Source organism: Giraffa tippelskirchi, chromosome 11, assembly GCF_054371585.1.
Source record: "Giraffa tippelskirchi isolate mGirTip1 chromosome 11, T2T-mGirTip1v1.2.pri, whole genome shotgun sequence".
Taxonomy (NCBI): domain Eukaryota; kingdom Metazoa; phylum Chordata; class Mammalia; order Artiodactyla; family Giraffidae; genus Giraffa; species Giraffa tippelskirchi.
Window position 1 is genome coordinate 85,473,191 of NC_137285.1, and position 23,358 is coordinate 85,496,548.

General features: G+C 37.8%; 1 protein-coding gene across 6 annotated transcripts in view; it reads right to left on the reverse strand.

Moving 5' to 3' along the window:
- Positions 1–23,358, reverse strand: part of ARHGAP42 (Rho GTPase activating protein 42) — a 343,088-nt gene that overhangs the window by 138,070 nt on the left and 181,660 nt on the right. For 5 of the 6 annotated variants that reach the window (XM_081545986.1, XM_081545990.1, XM_081545987.1 and 2 more), the window contains exon 4: positions 10,840–10,911. In XM_081545986.1, coding sequence (XP_081402112.1) covers positions 10,840–10,911 — 72 coding nt within the window. Of the gene's footprint in view, positions 1–685; positions 743–10,839; positions 10,912–23,358 lie in introns of all 6 variants that reach the window. The other variant, XM_081545985.1, reaches the window with a different exon arrangement.

A 23,358-nucleotide genomic window follows, 5' to 3' on the forward strand; every position in this document is an offset into this window, starting at 1 on the left:
TAATTTGATACACATAAAATATAGGTGATGGCAACAGGAACAGACCAATAGAGAACCATTAAAATTGAAATGCTGGTATAACTCGTTTGCAAAACCCCCAAAGAATAGGTTATAATGTATAATGTGTAAAAATTAGTATTCTATAAAATGATTTAGAAAATCCTTCATCTTTCACTTTCTTTCTTAGTTCACCCTGGTAATAAACTCTGATATTTCTCTGTTATTTTTCCCAACAAACAAGCAACTATTACACTGTAAAGTAAAATACAGGATGGCTTAGGTCCCTGATGATAGTCATTTTATCAGAGAGCCATAGTTAACATCAAATGGTGCTTACTAGACACCAACCTATTCCTGATACTTGAAACATACTTCTGTTTGTATCTGCAACTGTTTCGAATTAAAAAATGTAACCATAACATAAAACGCTTCCAGTTTTACTGTCTTCTTCTTTGAGTTTTCCACAGAAGTAAGTATCAAGTTCGCTAAATATTTCATAATATTTCTAACCACTTAAATGTGGAGAAAAAAAAAAGTAAATCCCAGATAGCTTTCCAAGCATCTTAAGGACCAATGGGAAGGCAGTGATCCTGAACAAATAAAGTAGAAGTAAAAATAGCAACATGTACAGTAATGCTCAGAACCAACACATGTATGCTGAAATGAATTCGAGGAATAAGCTCACGTATGAAACTCTTCTGCAGTAGAGTAGCCAGTACAAAGGGTACAGGAAAGAATGCATCTACAAATAAAAACACCAAGTCTCAGAATCACTTTGTTATCTGGAGAAGATACAAAGTTGACTAGGGCAATTTGCTCTGTGGAGATGGAACTTTTGAACTATGCACAGATGCCCCATGTAGAAGCAAGAGACCTAGAAAATTTTCTCCCTCCATCAGGTTAACTCTAAGTAACTGGATTTGCTACAGAGATTTCACTATAAGGAAATAGGTTTGATTCTCACTGAAGAAGGCTGACCACTGAAGAATGAAAAGAATCTGAACTGCACAGCAGATTTCACTCTCCAGACCTCTGGGCACTGGTTTTAACAATAAAGCTCCTTAGCGAGGTTCCACTGTATTTTATCAGTTATTTATGTATGGGGAATCCTAAAATATTTCTTAAGTATCAGTCTTCAGGTATCAACATAAGAATAATTAGGAGGGAAAACAGTGATAATCTCCACTACAATTTATTATCATCAAATTATAAGACTACATCCTCTTATCTGAGCAAACAGGAGCCACTTAATGAAGTTTACAATAATCTATATATATATATATATATATATATATATATATACACATGTAAACACACACAGACGTTCAATACATAATGTTCTAGTGTGTGTGTGTGCGCTCAGTTGTGTCCAACTCTTTGTGACCCCACAGACTGTAGCCCACCAGGCTCCTCTGTCCAAGGAATTTTCCAGGTAAGAATACTGGAATGTGTTGCCATTTCCTCCTCCAAGGGATCTTCCCAACCCAAGGATCGAACCCACATCTCCTGCATCTCCTGCATTGGCAGGAAGACTCTTTACCTCTAACGCTGCCTGGGAAGCCCCTAATATATAAAGATGTAATATATATAAATTGACTTGTTCAGCAAAATGGTTTTTGGGTTACATTTCTACCCAGAATTCTAAGTCTATGTGAAGCTCAGCCTTCCCAATGACTGTCAGATTCTGAAATATACATAAAAACAAGATACATTTAGAATTTTCAAACTACACAGAGACACTGAATGGTACCACCTGTACAGAAATGACTACTGAGTCACTGTCTCCAGGGAAAGTGGTCTGGTTTCTCTCTCTAGTGCAATGGGGTCAATTAGGGCTGACAGTAACCTACAAAATGCTGTAAAGGATGGTGAAAATACACAATAAATTATATATATAAAAAGAAAGGTTTACATTCCCATGATGGAGGCAGGTGTCAAACTCCTGAATCAGGTAACAGAAGACTGGGATTGATTCCCAGCTAGAGCACATGTGCACCTTTGGGTTACTGACAACACCATGTGATCCTTCTCGGTCTCCGTCATCTGAAGAATGATGATAGTTTCGACTCTGTGAGACTATTATAAGTGAGAAGTAATAGGGCCCCAGTGTTGTATAGTGTTATTAATTACAAGTAATGTACATCTAAGAGCCTCTTGCTTGGTAGCCCTATGAATCACTCTATGTAAATATTTAGCAATGAACTTGCATTTGTCTCTGTCCATAAAACAAAGTAAGACAAATTAACCTACATGAACAGTATTTTTACTGCAATACTTTGATTAATGCCAACACAAAGTATTACTACTAATTATAAAATATGAACAATTAACATTGTACTGTTTTTCTGAGGGTGAAACCAAGGCTTTAGAAAGTAATTATCCAAGTTCACATTTCTTAAGTATTAAATGCCATGTTTTGATCTCAAATTTGTATGGTTCTACAGAACTGGTTGTTAAACAATTAAAAGATAGTAATCTTGCTCTCTAAATAAGCTAACCAGACAATGTTTCCTTTTCCCAGTATAGAGAAAAGGAATTTGTATTTCTTCAACATCAAACATGTGGTGGTGCTACTAAAGTACTCTGCAGGCTTGATCTCATCTCTGGCTAAAATCTAACTCTATGCCTTACTAGTTATGTGACCTCTGCCCATCTGCTTAACCTTTCGGCACCTCATTTATCTATGAGTTTTAGCAGTTTTCTTATCTGTTGGCTGTGAGGATTAATGAGTTTCACCTGGTGGCTCAGCGGCAGACAATCTGCAAGCAATGCAGAAGACTGCCTATAATGCAGGAGACATGGGCTTGATCCCTAGTTGGGGAAGACTCCCTAGAGAATGAAACGGCAACCCAGTTCAGCATTCTTGCCCAGGAAATGCCATGGAGACAGAAGCCTGGCAGGCTACAGTTCACTGGGTCACAAGAGTTGGGCACAACTTAACCACTAAAGCACCACCACTATGACCACCGCTATATGTAACATGCTTAGGGCAGTACTTGGTTAACTATTACAAACAGTAACTATTATTGTTTAAAAACAAGACCAAATAACAAAATCAGTAATTCTGTAACTCTATATAACATAATAGAATCTACTGATAGAAGGTACAGTAAAGGGAATTGCAAGTAATTTCAAATCAACTATCAAATGGTTTCTAGTTTGCCCAGAAACTCAGTCCCAATACAGTCATTGCCAGAGAATATCTGTCAAAGAGAGAGACTCAGCTCAGTGGCCAGCAGCAAACATGAAAATCCTGACCATTCTCCATAGGACCTGTTCAAAACAGGAGGAAAATACGGTGATCTAAGTCCATCAAGCTCAAGCTCAGTTGCTTCAGAAGTGTCTGACTTTTTCTAACCCCATGGACTGAAGCACTCCAGGCTTCCCTGTCCTTCACCATATCCCCGAGTTTGCTCAAACTCATGTCCATCAGTCAGTGATGCCATCCAACCATCTCATCCTCTGTCATCCCCTTTTCCTCCTGTCTTCAATCTTTCCCAGCATCAGGGTCTTTTCTAATAAGTTGGCTCCTTGCATCAGATGGTCAAAGTACTGGAGCTTCAACACCAGTCCTTCCAATGAATATTCAGGACTGATTTCCTTTAAGATTGATTGGTTTGATCTCCCTGCAGTCTAAGGGACTTCTCAAGTCTTCTCCAAAAGCATCAATTCTTCAGTATTCAGCCATCTTTATGGTCCAAGTGTCACATCTATACATGACTGCAGGAAAAACCATAGATTTGACTAGACTCACCTATGTCAGCAAAGTAATGCCTCTGCTTTTTAATATGCTGTCTAGGTTGGTCACAGCTTTTCTTACAAGGAGCAAGCATCTTTTAATTTCATGGCTGCAGTCACCATCCGCAGTGATTTTGGAGACCAAGATAATAAAGTCTCTCAGTATTTCCATTGTTTCCCCATCTATTTGCCATGAAGTGATGGGACCAGATGCCATGATCTTAGTTTGTGGAATGCAGAATGTTAAGCCAGCTTTTTCATTCTCCTCTTTCACTTTCATCAAGAGTGTCTTTAGTTCCTCTTCACCTTCTGCACCTCACCACCTTTAGGGTGGTGTCATCTGCATATCTGAGGTTCTTTTTGTTTCTCCCAGCAATATTGATTCCAGCTTGTGCTTCATTCAGCCCGGCATTTTGCATGATGTACCCTGCATATAAGTTAAACAAGCAGGGTGACAATATAAAGCCTTGACGTACTCCTTTCCCAATTTGGAACCAGTCTGTTGTACCATGTCCGGTTCTAACTGTTGCTTCTTGATCTGCATACAGGTTTCTCAGGAGGCAGGTAACGTGGTCTGGTATTCCCACGTCTTTAAGAATTTTCCATAGTTTGTTGTGATCCACACAGTCAAAGGCTTCAGTGTAGTCAATGAAGCAGATGTTCTTCTAGAATTCTCTTGCTTTTTTCTATGATCCAATGGATGTTGGCAATTTGATCTCTGGTTCCTCTGCCTTTTCTAAATCCAGCTTGAACATCTGGAAGTTCTCGGTTAATGTACTGTTGAAGCCTAGCTTGGAGAATTTTGAGCATTACTTTGCTAGCATATGAGATGACTGCAATTTTGTGGTAGTTTGAACATTCTTTGGTTGAACATTCTTTGGCATTGCCTTTCTTTGTTATTTGATGCTTTTAAACTGTGGTGTTGGAGAAGACTCTTGAGAGTCCCTTGGACACCAAGAAGATCAAACCAGTCAATCCTAAAGGAAATCAGTCCTGAGTGTTCATTGGAAGGACTGATGCTGAAGCTGAGGCTCCAATACTTTGGCCACCTGATGCCAAGAACTGACTCCTTGGAAAAGACTCTGATGCTGGGAAAGACTGAAGGCAGGAGGAGAGGGGGACAACAGAGGATGAGATGGTTGGATGGCATCACTGACTCAATGGACATAAGTTTGAGCAGGCTCCAGGAGTTGGTGATGGACAGGGAAGCCTGGTGTGCTGCAGTCCATGGTGCCGCAAAGAGTCGGACATGACTGAGCAACTGAACTGAACTGAACTTCTTTGGGATTCGAATGATGGACAGGTCATGTTGGAGAGTTCTGACAAAATATGGTCCACTGGAGAAGGGAATGGCAAACCACTTCAGGATTCTTGCCTTGAGGCCTTGAGAAACCCATAAAGAAGGGACGTGGGAAGTATTAAGAAGCCATGTGGGAAGTCGATTTAAGTCCATACTCTGATCCTATAAACAACTTCCTTTTGTTTTTTTAATTAATCTTTATTGAAGCATAGTTGGTTTACAATGTTGTGTTAGTTTCTGTTGTATAGAAAAGTGAATCAGTATATATCCATTCTTTTTAAGCTTCTTTTCCCACATAGGTCATTACAGAGTATTGAATAGAGTTTCCTATACTATACAGTAGGCTCTTAGTAGTTACCTGTTCTACATATGTACTGTGCTTAGTCACACAGTCATGTCGGACTCTTTGCGACCCCATGAACTGCAGCCCACCAGGCTCCTCTGTCCATGGAATTCTCCAGGCAAGAATACTGGAGTGGGTTGCCATGCCCTCCTCCAGGGATCTTCCCAACCCAAGGATCGAAACCAAGTCTCCCACGTTGCAAGCAGATTCTTTACCACCTGCGCCATCAGGGAAGTCGTGTGTATGTGTCAATGCCGATCGCCCAATCGCCCCACTGCCCCTCCAGCTTTCCCCCTTGGTAACCATAAGTTCATCACCTAGCTGAGTTATTCATCTAATTTAATGTTAGGATTCATAATGAGAACAACCCAAAAGAGAAGTCTGTGGACGTCCAGGGCCCCCTGAAGTAGGAGAGTAGAGTCATCACCACTGGACCACTAGGGGATTCGCTTCTGGATTGTTCTCAACATGAGTTCAAGTGTGTATTAGGCTTTAAATTCATCTCAGTTTAGTGACAAATTCTTTTAAATTTGAAAGCATCTGTAATTCTTCTAGATTCCCTAAACCACTTGCATATTTGAGACATCAAATTAGGATGCAATCATTTTTCACATGAAGGAAATCTTAAGGTTGTATAGGAGTTAATTGTGACAGTTATCCGCAGATATATTTTAGTCACCATATGCTAAAATTATTATTAACATGCTTTGTAATGTAATTAACAAGTGTCCAGAGGCAGAACCAAATTCTTCTATGGACAAAACAAAAGGGACAAGAATTATCCAATTCTACTACAGTTTTCAATATGAAATTACTGTAAAGAAAATCAAGTTCTATTTTTACATGACTAACATTGTATCATTTATTTTTGTTTTAAAACCATGGAAGAATGTTCACATGATTTCCAGTAAAGTCTAAGTAAAAATGAAAACCAGTTTTAAAAACATTTCCCATGAAATGAAAATGTACCTTTTAACTTTAACGGGTAGTATTTCTCATGTCTCTTTTATCTAATAAAACCATCCCATGTCAACTGCCTACTGTATGCGGGGGAATTTTTAAATCAAGGAAGATACATTAGTTAGGCTTGCTTCAAAGTGGTCATGTTTGGGCTTATTTGAAACATTTTTATCATTAAAATGTTTCACACTGAAACATTTATTTGCTAATGGTAGACCAAAAAAAAAAAAAAAATTCTCAAAAGAGTATTCTAAAGAGCAGCATGGAGGAATCAACAGGTTGATGGTCCAAGGAACTGAGTTCTGGTCCTTACTCTGCCCCCAACTAACTGCTCAGTCTGTTTACATGAGGAAAATGAGCCAGACAGAGATTTCTCTCTAGTACATGTGTCTTTGATTAGGAACTCAGGTATGAAGTTCTACCAATATTTTGGAGTCAGTTTATGCAGGAACATGTGCGGAAGGTGTAGATATGACTTACAATTCATTCTCTCCAGGGGCAAGGAGAATACTTCCAATGCAATGAAATATATCCATCAATGTATACAAAAAATATGAAAAAAAGTTATATCTCATCATGTTCTACAATGATGCTGCCCTAGGTACATTCATATCACGGGAATTCTAGCTATCATTAATCGTTCTGAATACCTACTTTCCGCTCATTTCTAGAATTTAAATCAGCAGCATATCAGGAGGCAAATCAAAGAAACCAAACATTCACTTCTATACTTCGACGTGTGCAATAGGTCAGCCCTGCAATACAATTCCATTCTGTGTGCACCCTCAGGATAAGAACCTTTAAAATAAATACACACTTGGCAAGTGTTTATGGATAATTCTTCTAATCGTTAGCTGTTCTCAAAGCAGGACCCATCCCCCCTGTCCTTCAGTTCAACAATCTCATCATTAATCTTTTCTAATGTCTCTCACAGATACACACTGTTTTTGTTTTTTTTTCCCCCCACAACTGTAAGTCACTCAGGGCCTCACTTTCCACAACAAAGGATCGGGTGTCTCAAAGCTCCATAAAAACACACTTCCCAAAGGGAACGTTTGTGGCCCCTGGACGCTATCCACTTCATCTAAACAGGACCATCTGCCGGTGAGGAGGGCCACGTGGACTCAGTGCTGTCCAGCAGCACCAAGCTGAGCATGTGCTGCTGTAATGGGCCTCTGCGCTAGCTCCCTCACAGGCCTGAACACACTTGGGCGAAACCTCGGCTGTCCAGACTGTGAAAAGCGGCTGAGTGTCATTTGTAGAATTAACTTTATTTACAAAGTAAGAAAATAACCAAGTAAAACAGGAAGTAAAGCGATAGAAAGAAATCAACATCTTCAAGATTTTTATTCCTACCAAGATGCTTCTGCAATACCAGAAAAAAAGACAATGACCTCAACAAATATTGCAGAAGAGAATTCCTGCTTTCTATTCACTTTACTGAACAAGGATTACTTAGAAGCTGAGAAGCAATATAGTACTAAGAGCTACCAGGCAAATAAAATACACAGAGTCAACACCACCAAGAGGCCCGGCGCAATCCCATGTTTGCTCAAGATTTCACCTGAATTAATTCAATCCTAAGTTTCACCTCCCAACGAGGAGGCAAGATTGTAGAAAGCTGTTGTGTGCTCCCAGCTGATCTGTTCGGTAATTGGGATACTTAAAAAACAAAATAAAACGAGTGTATTTGCTCATGCTACTAGCCCTGTAGCAAATGTAAACAAATAAGAATTTATACAAATGTGAATTTACTATTTTATGTGAGCTCCAAACTTGGAATATTCTGTGCTAGAAAAAGAATTCTTCACAAAGCTTTTTAATATTGTAAAAACATCACTGATGAAATGAAAGTGAAGTTGCTCAATCACGTCAGACTCTGTGACCACATGGACGGTAGCCCACCCAGCTCCCCTGTCCATGGGATTTCCCAGGCAAGGGTACTGGAGTGGGTTGCCATTTCCTTCTCCAGGGGATCTTCCCCACACAGGGACTGAACACAGGTCTCCCACATTGCGGGCAGACGCTTTACCTTCTGAGCCATCAGGGAAGCCCACTGATGAAATGAAATATTGTAAACCAAGACTTTGAAGGAATGGCTTGATTTCATACCCAGAGTCTGACTTCCCAGCTCGGGGTCTGGTGCATGCAGGTGACCTCACCGTCTTCCTCACTGTAAAGCAGATGGAACTAACACCTGCAAGCACCTCCCAGGTTGCCTGTGAGGATTTAATCAGGTCACAGATTCAATAACTCAGTGAAAACCCCTACAGTCTAGATCTCAAGGAAGATCAGCTATTTTACTCTTGAAAAGACTCTTGCTTGCTCTAAGCCACCACATTCTTGTATTTTCTTCCTCCTTCTGCTTCTTCCTTCTTCTGCTTCTTCCTTCTCAGCCTCCTGATCTGTCTGTGTTTCTTTCCAAACATCAAATGTTGAGCGTTCTCAGATCATCAAGAATTGAGGTCCTCTTCTCACTCTCTTCTTTCCCTGAGGGCTCTAACCTACTCCCATGATTTTAATTACCATCTGGAGGACAAATCCCAAACACATTTCTAATTCAGATCTCCACGCACACCTACCAAGTCACTGTCTCCTCCACTTGGATGGCGTGGTGAACCCTGCATTCAGTCATTGTATCTCAAGGCCAAACTCCCCATTTCTGCCATTCAAATGTAAATGCTGCCTAAGCCAGGAAGCGGCTGGAAAAAATGTCCAGTGTTACAACATGGAACCCTGGGAGTCATCCCTGAAATGTCCTGTTGCTCACTTTTCAGTCTGTAACCCATTTCCTCCTCTTTCCGTTTTATGTCCGAAATATACTCTGCTGTCTCCACAGCTCTGTCCTGTTCTGAACCCATAGCCACTAACGATTAACTCCCAAACTGGTTTCGCTCAAACAGTTCCCCCTCCTCCAGTCCAACTAGAGTGATGTTTTAAAGTGCAAGTATAATCACTCCTCTACCCACAATTTCTTTACATGATCAGTGAATAAGAGTAAAACAGAATAAGGAGTAAATACTGTGAAGCACTAATAAAGGTGCACATGTCCTCCATCCCCATGTCTTCTATATTCCAAGCACATTAAAACTTTTTACTCGAAAATGCCAGGCTCGCTCCTTCCTCAAGGCCTTCATTCATATCCACCCTGTTCCCTCTTTGGGAATGTGAGAAAGGGTCCTCCCTTCCCCGCCCTGTATCCCCATTCCCAGCTGTTTCTTTCCTATCATTTAGCTCTCAGTTTAACCAACACTTCCTCCAGAAGGCACTGCTTGGTTCTCTGGACAAGGTCAGTCCCATTAATTATATTCTCACAAAGCACCATGCACTTCTGTTCCACAGTCCCCAGTGCATTTGTAAACACACAGAAGATAATAAATGACCCAAGAGCAGGGAGCTTGTCTGTCCTGTTTATAGTCGCATCCTTTAATCTTATCAAACACCATACATGCAACAAGTGGGCCAACAGAGATATTGATAGATGTTGGCTGAATTAATTAACACAGAATGGTTCTGGTTTCGTTCTTGAATTGATAATGGCTCATAATTGGTGGATAAGTGGACATAAAACTCTAATTCAAGGCAGACTGTGATAGCTTTTCACAGGAAATAAACAGAGATTACTTGATCCTCTAAGAAAAAAATCAATTCTGGAAGGGAACAGACGTATAAGGAAAGACCCATGTAAAGGAAGGCTTTTTTCTGGTGCGGCGATATGAAATAAGCCATGGAGAGCTAGCTAGACTTCAACAAGTTAAGGGTAGGAAATATTCCGAGGAGAGGAAAATTTCAGACAGAGGGAGAAGGACAGAAGGAGAAATATTTCTGCAGGAGAATGAAAACACTGCTCAAAGGAGGAAAGGGTTTGTCATTGATTGAATTGAAAAGCAAAAAAGAGAAAGGATGGGGGAAGTATGACAGATGATGAGTTCTGTTTTAGAAATTCAAAATTTAAGCCCTTACATGATGTTGAGAATGTAGTTAAACATGGAGCTAGGAAAGAAGTTGCAAGTAAATTTCAGAAATTATTAGGCTCAGAGAAATTTTAATTGATCCATATGGAGTTAAACATTAATGCAGAGGCATGACAAAGATGTCTAAAGTTATCCACAAACACATATTTTTATTAAGAATAAAAAATACAGAATATAAAAGCAATTTTGTAATTACTGCCTCAATTTTCAACATACATACCTAATTTTTATTTTATATAGGTGTTAGTAATACTTAGCATATTTTTACAATGGTTTTACCCTTTAAAACTGCTAATGTCCTACCATTGTTGGGATGGGAGAAACTCACTTATGCTGACTTTAAAGTCTTTCTTCTGTTTAAAAGAATTCCAGTCTTTGTAATAGGCTCTGTGCAAAAATTTTAAATGACGTACAGAATTTTTAAAAGGTCATTCTAATTTCAAAAAATGTTAACATCTGAAATTATATCTATTATCTTTAATTATCAAGAGAATATATGAAGAATAATAAAATGTAATACTTACTTTTGCTGCACCTATTTGTTCTTTGCGAAATTTCTCAAGTGGAGCAATTAATACATCATTAGCATTTTGAATCTGAAATTAAAAATACAAATCCATTAAATTCTGTATAATTCATGCAAACAATATTGAAAAAAAGATGTCTCCTTTATTTCACTTATTTAAATAAACAGTTTTTGTTCCCTTTTGCTTCTATAAATGAAATAAAGGATACCTCACACATGTCATATAGTCTTTTTCTACTTTATAATTAAATTGTTTTCACAAATTATTTTACTTGATCCTAACAATAATGTGAATAATGTGAAAACAAGTACACATGGTGAGATCTTAAATATTTAAATTTCATATTCTAAAATTTAACTACACATCAGACATTAAATTTTAAGATACCTTTAATTATACTGGTTTAATGTAGTCAGTTCAAGCATCATTTGAAAATTGAGCCATATAAAAAGCTCTTCCATCTTGCCACTAGAATATTATAATTGTACAGCTGCAAAATAAAATCAGGCTTATTTTTTCCCTGTTTAATTAGATTCTTTACACTTGGGCTTTGCCTGCATGTTCTCATAATATTTCCAACCACACTAAAATAGTAACTGATTTTATTTCAATAAACGGTATTTTAGCCCAAAACTCCAAATTGGGTTTTATTTAAACTTTCAAATAGATAAATCTTTAAATCGATCTGTACGAATACTATGAGGGGATTCAAGCTGGGTTAGGGGCAGTCTCTGGATACAGAAGACATATTTCTAAGGAAAGCAACATGCTGGAAGGAAATCTTGATTTTTAAAAAAATCACTTTAAAAAGCATTAACATTAAACATAGAATGTTTTCACCACAAAAAGAAATAACAATATGGCAAGATGGAGATATTAATATCATGGTGTTAATCATTTTGCAATACATAAATGTGTCAAACCAACATATTGTACAATTTAAACTTACATAATGTCAATTATATACCAATAAAGCTGAGGGGGGAAAGGTAGGCCCAGTTAACAAAATTATCATTCATTTTACCACTGTGATAATACTATGACCTATTACATAGTTAGCAAATGCTAAGATGAAGAGAAAAATCTACTTTTCAAACAAGTCACTATTTTAAAATAGGTTAAAGCATATATAGGAGCTCCTTATATTCTTCTTACTATTTCAAACAAGTCTGAAATTATATCACAATTTTTAAATTTCAATAAATGGGTTTTACTTTCAATTATTTTCACTAAACTGGTTATTCGCTAGTCAAGCTTTATTTCCTAAATTCCATAATCTAAGACACAAAGACAGTATTCACAAAAATAAAAACCAAATAATGCTTCCCATGATTCTATCATTTTCCAATTTGTAGGAAAATGAGATGACCTCTTGAAAAAAGTACCTAAAATCCTCCATTGTGAAAACATACAAAGTAGATCAATACTCAAAATCCTTCCCAAGACATTGAGAGCCACCACGGGTACCTCTGACATCCATCACCTACCTCCTATTTGTGAGCTCGGACAGGCATTCATCCAGATACACTGGGCAGGCATTTTACTACAGAGAGATGACTGGAAACAGTAGCAAAGTAGCTCACTTTATATTCTCCCTCTCTAAACCCTCTTTGCCCTTGTGAAACTCCAAATACATTGGAACACACACATATATATTTCTCCAGATGTTACAGAGGTAATAAATAACGGATTCTGCCTTTAAAGTTCACATAAGGAAAGACAGCGTCATGGACACTTTAGTGTAATTTGTAAAATAGCAACAATAAAAGCCAACAGTTACCGAATGTTTGCTTTATGCTGGAAACCAGCATGACCTAAGGTATTTAAAGGTAATGATCTTAAACAAAGAGATATTCCTCAAGAGGTGAAAACTCAAACAATGAGGTTGAATAAGAAGATACGCAGCCCAACTCTTAAGTACCTGTATTTAAAATCAAGAATGGCTGACTTCAACACAGCTCCATAGCTTATGAACTGCTATTTAAACATTCTGACCACCAGCTGTATCACCTAACAACTTGATTTTAAGGATGAAGATAATGAATGTAAAACACTTAGTTCAGTGCCTTACATCCAGAACGTACTCAAAATTTAGAGTTTTTAATATCTCCAAATAAACATATATAACATGTATCCGTCTGTAATGATATACCTGATACACTTCTATACTTCTATACTTCTATCCGAATCTTCTATACTACCCTTTTGGTTGAAGTATATCTATGTGCACATTATGAGAAGGTATTTTCCTATGAAACTCACAAAAGACCGATGGCCTAGACATTCCCACATTCCATCACTAGGTGCTTACATATGTGCCAAGCACACTACTGAGCTCTGTGGGGAAGGGGAAAAATTATACCTTCTAGAAAGTTGATGCCCACTTGTGAAAAGGGGAAAAAATATTCACTCAACAAGTATTTAATGTCATAAAGTCCTGCTGAAATTTTCGGAAAATTTGAGACAAAACTGATCACAGTACATTGAGAATAGTTACATGATTAACTATGCAGAATTCATCACAAACACATCAGAATTTTGACAACAGAAAAGATCCATGAGAACTAAATAAGTCAAGGTAGTATTTGGATAGTGGAGGTGAACAGGAAGTGGATATGAACTGGATACACCAAAGAGAAAAAAATATCCTAGGAACAGGCATCACCATAAAAAATGCAAGACATAGAATTATGTAAATGGCATGTGGGAAGTGGGGGTGCAGCACAGGGAAAAACAGAAGCATTTACTACACGTTCATTAACAGTCCATCCCAATTGTGAGTGTACCAACCAAGTTACAGGCCTTCAGTTAACTTTTTAAAAATGGAAATGGCACAGTGAATATAAAGTTATGTTGAACAGTTTTGGCATACAGCAGGTTCCATGTGTTATTAGCTAATAACATTATCTAACTGGAGAAAAGCGTGTAATTACCATTAGGAAATTTAACTGCAATAAGGAAAGGATACCCATAATCTAAGCAAAGTAACCTGAACGTGGAATCACTGCTGGTTCCTAAAAAGAGGATTAATGTCAAACTTGTTCTAGGAAGTAATTTGCAGGATACTTTGAGAATGAAGAGATAAGGGCAAGATATGCCAGTTGAATGGCTGGGAGAAGAATGCAAGTTTGAAGAGGCAGCTAGGTCAGACGCCTGTGGTGCTGACAGACGGGTAGCTGGGAACTGCAGAGGCAGAGGAATCAAAGGTGACATTAAGTTTTCAGCCTCAGGCACTGGAACTCCAGCATAACTTTAAGAACTAGGGTAAATGAGGTAGGGAGTATGTCTGGTAGAGAAAGAATAAAGACAATAAATTTCACTTTGGACCTATTATTTTTGATGCTGTGAGAGATTCACAGAAATACCTTAGCAGAGTACCCCACTTCAAAACATGGAACTAGTCAATATGAATGAAATGTTTTTTAATTGGGAAAGACCAGAAAAGAGAGTGGATGGCGGATCCATGTACTAAGACACCAGCACTCACATTCATATCCAATAGTTTAAATCTCTGCCACAACTATTCTCTGGCTGTTACGTAAGTATGACCTGGGAATAAAACAAAATGTGAGAATATAAACTTGAGCCAAATGTGATAATTAACAACCAGCCAGTGCGGCCAGTATTACTTCCTCTCTCTAGTTCTTCCAGATTTCTTCATCTCTTTCGTTTTTGGATTTGCTCAGTTTTTCTCTTTCTTCCCCCTGCTCTCATTCTATTAATGTGAGACTGAAGGAATAAAAACATAAGTTCCAGAGGTACTAAACAGAAAAAAAAAAAAAATGAAGAGGGAGAAAACCATCCAACGGAGTGATAGAGATAACGAGATATGATTTGTTGAGTGTTTAATGCGTGCCAAGTACTATGCCAAGCCCTTCACAATATCTAGATTAAAGTTGATTTCATATGAGTAATGAAGTTCAAAACCTAACAATCATCTGGAATATATTAAGAATGTGAATGCTGAAGTTAGACCCTGTTTCATTTCGAATCTGGGCACCTAAACTGCTAAGACGCAATGCCTTCATCTCTGTATCTCTTACGAATTTCATAAAAATCAAAGGAAAAATACACATATTTAAAAAATCGCAAGCATAGATTCGGCATATGGCAGGCTTTCAATAAATGTTTGTTTCATCAAGAATTCACAATGTCACCTATTGAGTTCAGAGCCATCCTCAGCGGTCTGAGAATTTCCAAGATGATTTAAAAAGGTAGTTATTCAAAAGGGAGAAATTGAAATCCAAATAAATTTAACAGAAACTTTTTCAGAGTACCCATCTGCTGTGGTAGATAACAGGAACCTACATTTTTCCATAAACCATAATAACGTATGTGTGGCTTTACATCTGACATATGATGCTTCTCTTGTATGCAGTCAATGGGCTGCTGTTCACAATATGTGAATCTAAATTCAAGAGATTAAAATGGGAACGCCGACACTGCAAGGGTGCAAAGTGGATTTACAACCAACAGTCTGCTCCTGACTCTCAGCTTTGAACACCCTCCACGGGACGAATGCCCTTTATCCCAACACACCGGCCAATCACATGGATGAAATTCTCCAATTCTGACATAATCCAAGTGTGAAGTAAAGAAGGTATTTAAAATTTAGGTAGGTTTAAAAGGGTTACTGTTACAACTGAATAATAACGGAAAATAACATACAAAATGCTAAAAAAAAAACGTAATTAAAAATGTGAATCTAGGGTACAACACTGCTGACTTGATCAAGATTTAAAAAGCAATCTAATCCTTTGAAAGAAATTACAATTTCTGGGATGTAGTACTTATCCAGGTATTTAAATTGAGAAAAGGCTAAGAATAATAAGAAAATCAGTACATTAAATAAACAAAGATTGCTTTTTAAATTTTGATCAAGTCCAGCAGTGTTGTACCCTAGATTCACATTTTTAATTATGTTTTTTTTTTTTAGCATTTTGTATGTTATTTTCCGTTATTATTCAGTAGTGAATGAGGATTTCATTGTCTCCACATCCTTGTCAACACTTATAGTCTTTTTAGATTGTAGCCATCCTACTGTATGTGAAGTGGTATCTCCCTGTGTGTGTTTTTTTCCTTGTTTGTTTTATCCGCTAATGATTTTGAGCATATTTTCATGGGTTTATTAACCATTAGCATATCTTCTTTAGAGAAATATCTATTAAAATACTCTTGCCCATTTAAAAAAAAAAAATAAATAAATAAATAAAAAGCAATCTAGAGAAATGCAATTCTGGCTCACACGGAGCTCTTTCTCCTCAAATTTACACAGGAGGCTTGATAAAACTCCTTGCAAAGGTAATACTAGAGAATGGGGTGGGGTGGGGATGCATGGAACCAAGTCACCGAGCTCAGGAGATTCAGACTTCCATAATATTTCTGGAATGTGTTACTTTGTATGACCTCACTAAGAGGCTTTAGGAAAAATACAAATGCAATTTTAATGCTCTCCCTAGATATTGATAAGATAAGTTCTTGAAAAGGTCATATTTCAGTAGTTAAGGGTTAACTATTTTATAATTTTTAGCCATTATCTAAACCTTGGTTTTAAAAAACTTATTTTTGTAGGTATTGGTCCATTATTAAATTCAAAAATAATCACAGCTATTTCACTTATTTTCTGCATCAGAGAAACAAATCTCATATTGGGAAATAAGACTTGACAGTACTGCATTTACTGGGTAGACACACTTTGACTGTGGGTGTATTACATTAAACCAGGCAATTCAGCTTCCTGTTGCTTTTCTTTTGCTATTTCAAGTGATTCTAATGAACAGCCACAAGGGAGTGCTCATAAATCGCTCAAAAGTAATGGCTAGAAAGTGTCTTTATGTGGTTAGAAGAATCACTATCCAAACATGTTTGGGTTTTTTTCTCTCCAAGTACACATGAATTATAATTTTCTACAGACCATGAATTTTCAAGAGCTATCCTATAGGAATTTTCAATGCTTGTTTTCCACTGCAGAGACCCTTACCATAACTTGTCTGTCCAAGGAAGTGAGTAGTGATGGAACAAAACAAATCTGAAAAGTAATTCTTCTTACACTTTTACTTTCTCTTCCCCTTAGAGGTCTTGGTTAAACTTGACTGTTGTTGGTACCAGTCATAGCTCATCACAAATCAATGATTACAGTATCCCATCAGGATGTAAGATAATAATTCTTTACCTCTAACTATCAAAGCTCTAAAACACTCCAGGTTTTGAAGAGATTGGGGCTTCCCTGGTGGCTCAGATGGTAAAGAATCTGCCTGCCATGCAGAAGACCTGGGTTTGATCCCTGGATCAGGAAGATCCTCTGGAGGGGGCCATGGCAACCCACGCCAGTATTCTTGCCTGGAAAATTCCATGGACAGAGAAGCCTGGCGGGCTACGGTCCATGGAGTCGCAAAGAGTGGGACACGACTGAGCGACTAATACTTTTGAAGAGGTTTAGTGATTTTCTGCAGTGCTATCAAAGCAACTGTTTGAGAAGGCTATACGGAACAAGCTATTTATAGAAATAAAACATGGATGATGTAGGTCACTGCAAAAACAATTTCCTGTTGAGATGGCTATTATACTCAATTCACACAAAGTGAAAATATCACAAAGGCATGTATACTGAGTAGACTGAACACAATCAATGTGGAAGACACCTGTAAACAGCCTGAGGTAAGGCTGGATCATCGTCTCACTGGCATTTATAACTGGGGAAGTCAGATCAGATTCCTTGGGATTACAAGCAAGTATCTCTTCGCTGCCTGTCTTCACCCCCTGTCCTATTCCCGCCCGCCCTTTTGGATAAAGCTATGGCAGGTGGTCTTGGCATAGCCTGAGTCTCACTCCTAGATACTGGCCACATTAGCTCTCCACAAGCTCACAAGAGGCATCCCTCTAAGTCAGTAAACCCACTGTTTTTGTAACTCAAGTGCATGCAAGCTCAGTCATGCTTTGGGACCCTATGGACTGTAGCCCACCAGGCTCCTCTGTCCATGGGATTTTCTGAGCAAGCATACTGAAGCAGGTCGCCATTTCCTTCTCCCGAGATCTTCCAGACCCAGGGATCGAACCCACATCTCCTACGTCTCCTGCATTGGCAGGCAGGTTCCTTACCACTGCACCACCTGGGAAGTCTTGAGTGTTTCTAAACTAGAACTCAAAACCCAAATCTCACAGAAAGTGTGGAGGACAGACATACGAACAAGACCTTCATATAATAAGTAATATGAAGTCAAAACTAAATGTATTTTACTTTCTATCTTTTAATGTGAATAGCAACATACTCTGAAAAACCATGCCTTCATCTTTTAAAAAAAAGGAGGGTTATCTGGCTACCACAATCATCCATTAAATTTCTACTTGAATGTCGCTTATTACTTCAATATTGGATGTTTTGATTCTACTTATTAAGTCAGTGTTCCATGATGAACCCTACTTCATTGGAGTTCATCTATTTAGATCCAACTCAATTAAATTTAATATTAGTTTCACCTTTACTTCTACCAATGATAATACTTATATGAATATATTTAGAAAAAGAAATTTAAGTTTTTGGAGAATGATGCTATAGGAATCCCATTTTTTATTTCAGAAGATAAGTAGAAGTATACTCTCTAGGAAAGTGCATGGGTTTGTATTTAATTCTTGAATTATCCCATGAAAATTGTGATTTTGGTCAAATTATTCAAACACTCCATGTCTGTTTCCTTTCTGTAAAGATAAGTATATGCCTTTATCTCATAGCCTGTTTATAAAAATTTTTACATTTTATAAATAATGATCATAAGAATCTATTAATACAAAGTTGTACTTGCTTCTTAACTAAATTCATCCTTTTTGAGTAGGTCAACTGTAAAACAATAATTTTTTTTAAAATGACTTAGGAATTTGCTACTGGGGTTTCATATATTAATAAAAGAGTGAAATCTCACCAGCAGGTATTGGATGCCAAGGCTTCTTAAATGGAATACAGTGGCTAGTAGGCTAAATGGCAACCAATCCTCTCTGCTTCTATAGCTTATGACTGTCCTGAATATAACTCAAAGTAAAGTTAGCTTTTTTAAATAAAAAAAAAATCTATACTCAAAAGATGAGGAAGCAGAAGAGCATTCATCCAAGCAGAAACTGACCATTTTCATAGAACCTAGCTGAGAAAGTGGAAGAGAGGGGTAAAGTGCAAAATTTCATACAATCCACTGTGATCTAATAGTGTCATAACTCTAGGTTGTACCAAATGAAATTCTCTGAATATTGAGTTATTTGGACTAGAAAGGCAAGTTATTTTTCTTAGATTTTTTTTGTTGCTCTTAAACTACTTTTGCTTTATTCTTTCTTATCCAGCAATCTCTAACGGTAGATTAAACCAAAGATACTTTTAAAGTTTTCAAGCACTCTAGAAAACACCTGTAAACAACAGGTCTAACCGTAACATACACCTCCTTACAAACTTGTGCTTACTAATTGCCATCCTGATTGCTACATTTATAACTATCATGTGAAAGTCCCTTAGTCTTGTCTGACTCTTTGTGACTCCATGGAGTATACAGTCCATGGGATTCTCCAGGCCAGAATACTGGAGTGGGTAGCTGTCCCCTTCTCCAGGGGATCTTCCCATCTCAGGAATCAAACCGGTGTCTCCTGCATTGCAGGCGGATTCTTTACCAACTGAACTATCAGGGAAGCCCATAATGGAGGCTTAAAAAAAACAGCAAAAAAGGTCAAACTATATTTCAACTTTAAATAAAAGATATATGAAGGATCTAATTAAAACTGACATCTTAAAAAATTTCTTAAAACAATTACTCCAAACATCTTACACATATTTTCATTGTAACAAATACTTTCCTTTTGATTTTGACCAACAAGTATGCACTCAGGAAAACACTCCTATAGAATATATGGCTGCATTACCTCAAAGGTCATACAAGGAAAATGTTGAGGTTAAACCTACCTTTGAGAACACAGTCTCCAAATAATATAAGAAATGCTGCCACCTCAGTTGTTACAAGGTATTAAATCGCTGCTCTGCGCTCCCCATTAGGTGAAAAGATTATACATACAAACTGGGGGAGTCACTTCTGCAGTCCTCTGCCTGTGGCCACTCTCAGGAAACCCCATCATCTCCCGAGCCTGTGCACCTCTAATGGCACTGCTATTAAATTTCCACGATGCCCTCATGTTTCTCAGCCCTATAGGAGATGACCAAAGACTTTCCTGTAACACAGCTTTCCCATGTATATCAGTGTCCTCATGCTAATGGAAACATACCTCTTCCCTTCTCCCCTACTTTAAAAATCAGAAACTCTGTATATCCTGAGCTGAGCCAATTATAGCCACAAGGAAGATTTTTTTTTTCCAGGTTTTATCCCAGAGTTTAGAGGAGTCAAAGTGGCTTCAAGTGCGGGGTCAGGGGGAAGGAGCTTCAACAAATTGATAATTTATGTAACTCCACGTTTATCATCTCCTCCTGTTTGAATGCTACTTCTTGCTAATTTTCCTCTACCCTTCTTGGTAGTCACTGCTAAAACATCTTTCAAGAGAGAAATTAGAATCATGTGGGTTTTTTTAAAGCACATTTGTGAATTTAAACAAAATTCCAATCGAAGTTTATAAAAATTTATAAAAGAAATGAAAATTCATTAAATAAATTCACAGTTAATTTATATTTTAGTAGCTAGATCTTAATGTGTTTTAATCATAATTGCTCCATATTTATGTAATGGCAGACTGTTAGAGCCTTAGGAAAGATTTAACATATCCCAATGTATATGCAATTTCTTAAATTCCTTATTGCAGCTTTTGCAATCACAGGAGGGCTGGAAGAGAGGAGAAGGCCAGGACAGAGGGAGGAAGGAGCTTTTCTCTGGACAGAGCTGCATCTAAACAAAGCCGAGACTGACCTAACCCGAACAAGCGGGCGACTGAGCAAGCTTAGGAAGGTGGGCGGGGGGCGAGTGCTGTGCTGGGGTGGGGGGCTGTGAAGGCTCCCAGTGGCTCCCGGGGTCCATTATGAGGCATCTACATTCAGCAACTTGGGCCAAAATTCAGCTGAGGTAAAGATTTCTACACCTCGGAATAGGCCAGCATTACACACCAGGGTTTATACACATGCACACACACCCCGCTCCCGGAACCCTGGCAGTTAACTTTTTACCACACCTCCCTGCTTCAGAGGTAACCATGTATTGGGAAGGCGCTAATACTGAACCATAAACAACGGTAAGGAATGCTAACCATGCAAGATTCCTTTTATCTACTTATGAACGCATCTCTCTAAAACATATATCTGTGGGCTTAAAACAGTACCAACTTAGTATGTCTTTCTCAGTACCTAAAAGTTTGAACTCATTTGTACTTCCTTACACTTAAACTTACTTTTACACAAAACAAGGATTTTGTATTTCCTGGCTTCCATGGTGACAGGAAGTTTCTGTAGTGCTGATTTAATCGATTTTGAAGCTAAACCTGGACACTGCAGGCTGATCACAAGATGTTGGCCCTACACATCTCTTGCTAATGAGAACGGCAGCGCTCATGCTGCAGGTTATTCATGCATCTGTCTTTCCGGCCCCATAAAGGTAGAGATAATGTCTTACTGATTGTTGAATAGTCATTGCCTAGCAAAGTGCTTTTGCCATGGTGGATATTCAACACACTACTGTTAAATTAATAAAATTATTTACAGTAGCCATAATTGGTACCTGCAATAAATTACTGTAACAAACACTGTTCCTCATAATATTACTATGGATGACAACCTGCCTATAGAAAACTAAGTAGTTCTGAAAATAAGAAAAGTATTTTATAAAAGATACTTTTGATATATGCTGTATATAACATAGGTAGCAATCTATAACTATATGGGTAGCAATCTGAAACTAAGCTAATCAATATTATCTTTAGAAAAAAGTTCAGTCATGAAAAAACAAATAACCATTAATTTACAATGACTTCTACTACATTCACACAAAGTTCTTCACCTATAAATCAGTTTTGCAAAAAAATAAAGCAATATTATGCTTCAAGTCAAAATGCCACAGAGGGAAGATTATTATCATACAAACTGTCATAGTGGGTTAAAATGGAAAGAGCAGTAACTCCTCGAAATAAGAAATGCAAACCACCATCCAAGTTCTTCCTACTCCTCCATCCTTAAGGTTGGTTCACTGTTGTGATGAACTGAAAACTTGAGAAAGAAAATCACATGGCTCTGTTAGATTTTAGCTGGAAACCAGAACAGGGCTTTGAGCAGGGGAGTTACAGAACACAGGCTGAAAGCATGGAGGAGAAAAGCAAACAGGTCAGAACCATCAGACCAAGGTTTGGGAAAATGTCCTCTATAGTACACACGAACAGGTTCGGCAACACTGCCTATGGGCCAAGGGAGTTCTTCTTAGTCCTCACAACAGCTCCATAAAGAAAGTACTATTATTATTCCCATTCTGTAGTTAAGGAAACTGAGATCAAGAGAGACTAAGTAACTCACGTAAAGTCACAAATAGCTGGTGGGTGGCAGGACCACACCATGAACCGAAACAGTCTAACTGTACCACACTGCATGCTCTCGGACAATAAGAATACACCGCATGACCAAAAGTAAGTCTTGCCCCGAAACAAAGTTATATGAAATATGAGAGGGCTATCACTAAACAAAGGAAAACCTGAAAAAAGGACTACAGCATTAGAGCGATGAGATGATTATTTTCCTGTTTACTAATTTATAAATGCTGAAATGTAGATACATTATTTTCTCTATTCCAGATCTTTTTTGGAAAATGATACATGCTTTCTATTGCATCCCCAAACAATTTCACTGTTGTGCTGATGTCATATTTAAGTGTGTGATAAAAGGTCAAGCTAAGTTGAATAATAAAGATTGTCTTGGCTCTTGAAATGCTGTTATAATAATGTAAAGGTGAGATAAGAATCAGCATAGACACGGGGAAGATTAGGAAGAGATTATTGCAATTATTAACTTAAAATAGGAGCATGTCTCCTATATAATTCTACCCAACTAAAGTTTAGGAAATGAGAAAAAAGGAGTATTCACCCAGAAACACATCCGCAGTAGCACTGCCTTTTCCTAGTTCACTGTCCCTGGTACAACACTTTCTTGGGATGTTTATGTCACATACTATCTTGATATAAATATACAGGAAACATTGTAACTGGGACTTGTACATTTCAGAAAAAAAACAGCACCAGAAGCTTGTACACACCCAGTATATCTTTCCTATAAACTAACACTGTAGCAACTGCTTGTATGTGAATATTTTAAGGATCTCTGGAGGCTGGGGGAACAGAAGATAATCTTTTGAAATAAATAATTCCTTAATTGAATAAACCAACAAACTGAATCACAGTGTTGTTAAAAATAAAACCGGAAAAAAAAAATGGATTAAAAGAGAAATCTTCAGAGCTTTAATACAGAATTACAGAAATCCATGAGTACCCAAAAGTTATCCAAGTCCTACAATTTAGCAAGCAAGAGATATGATTTATTTTGCAAACATTTTCTTTCAAACTTTCCCA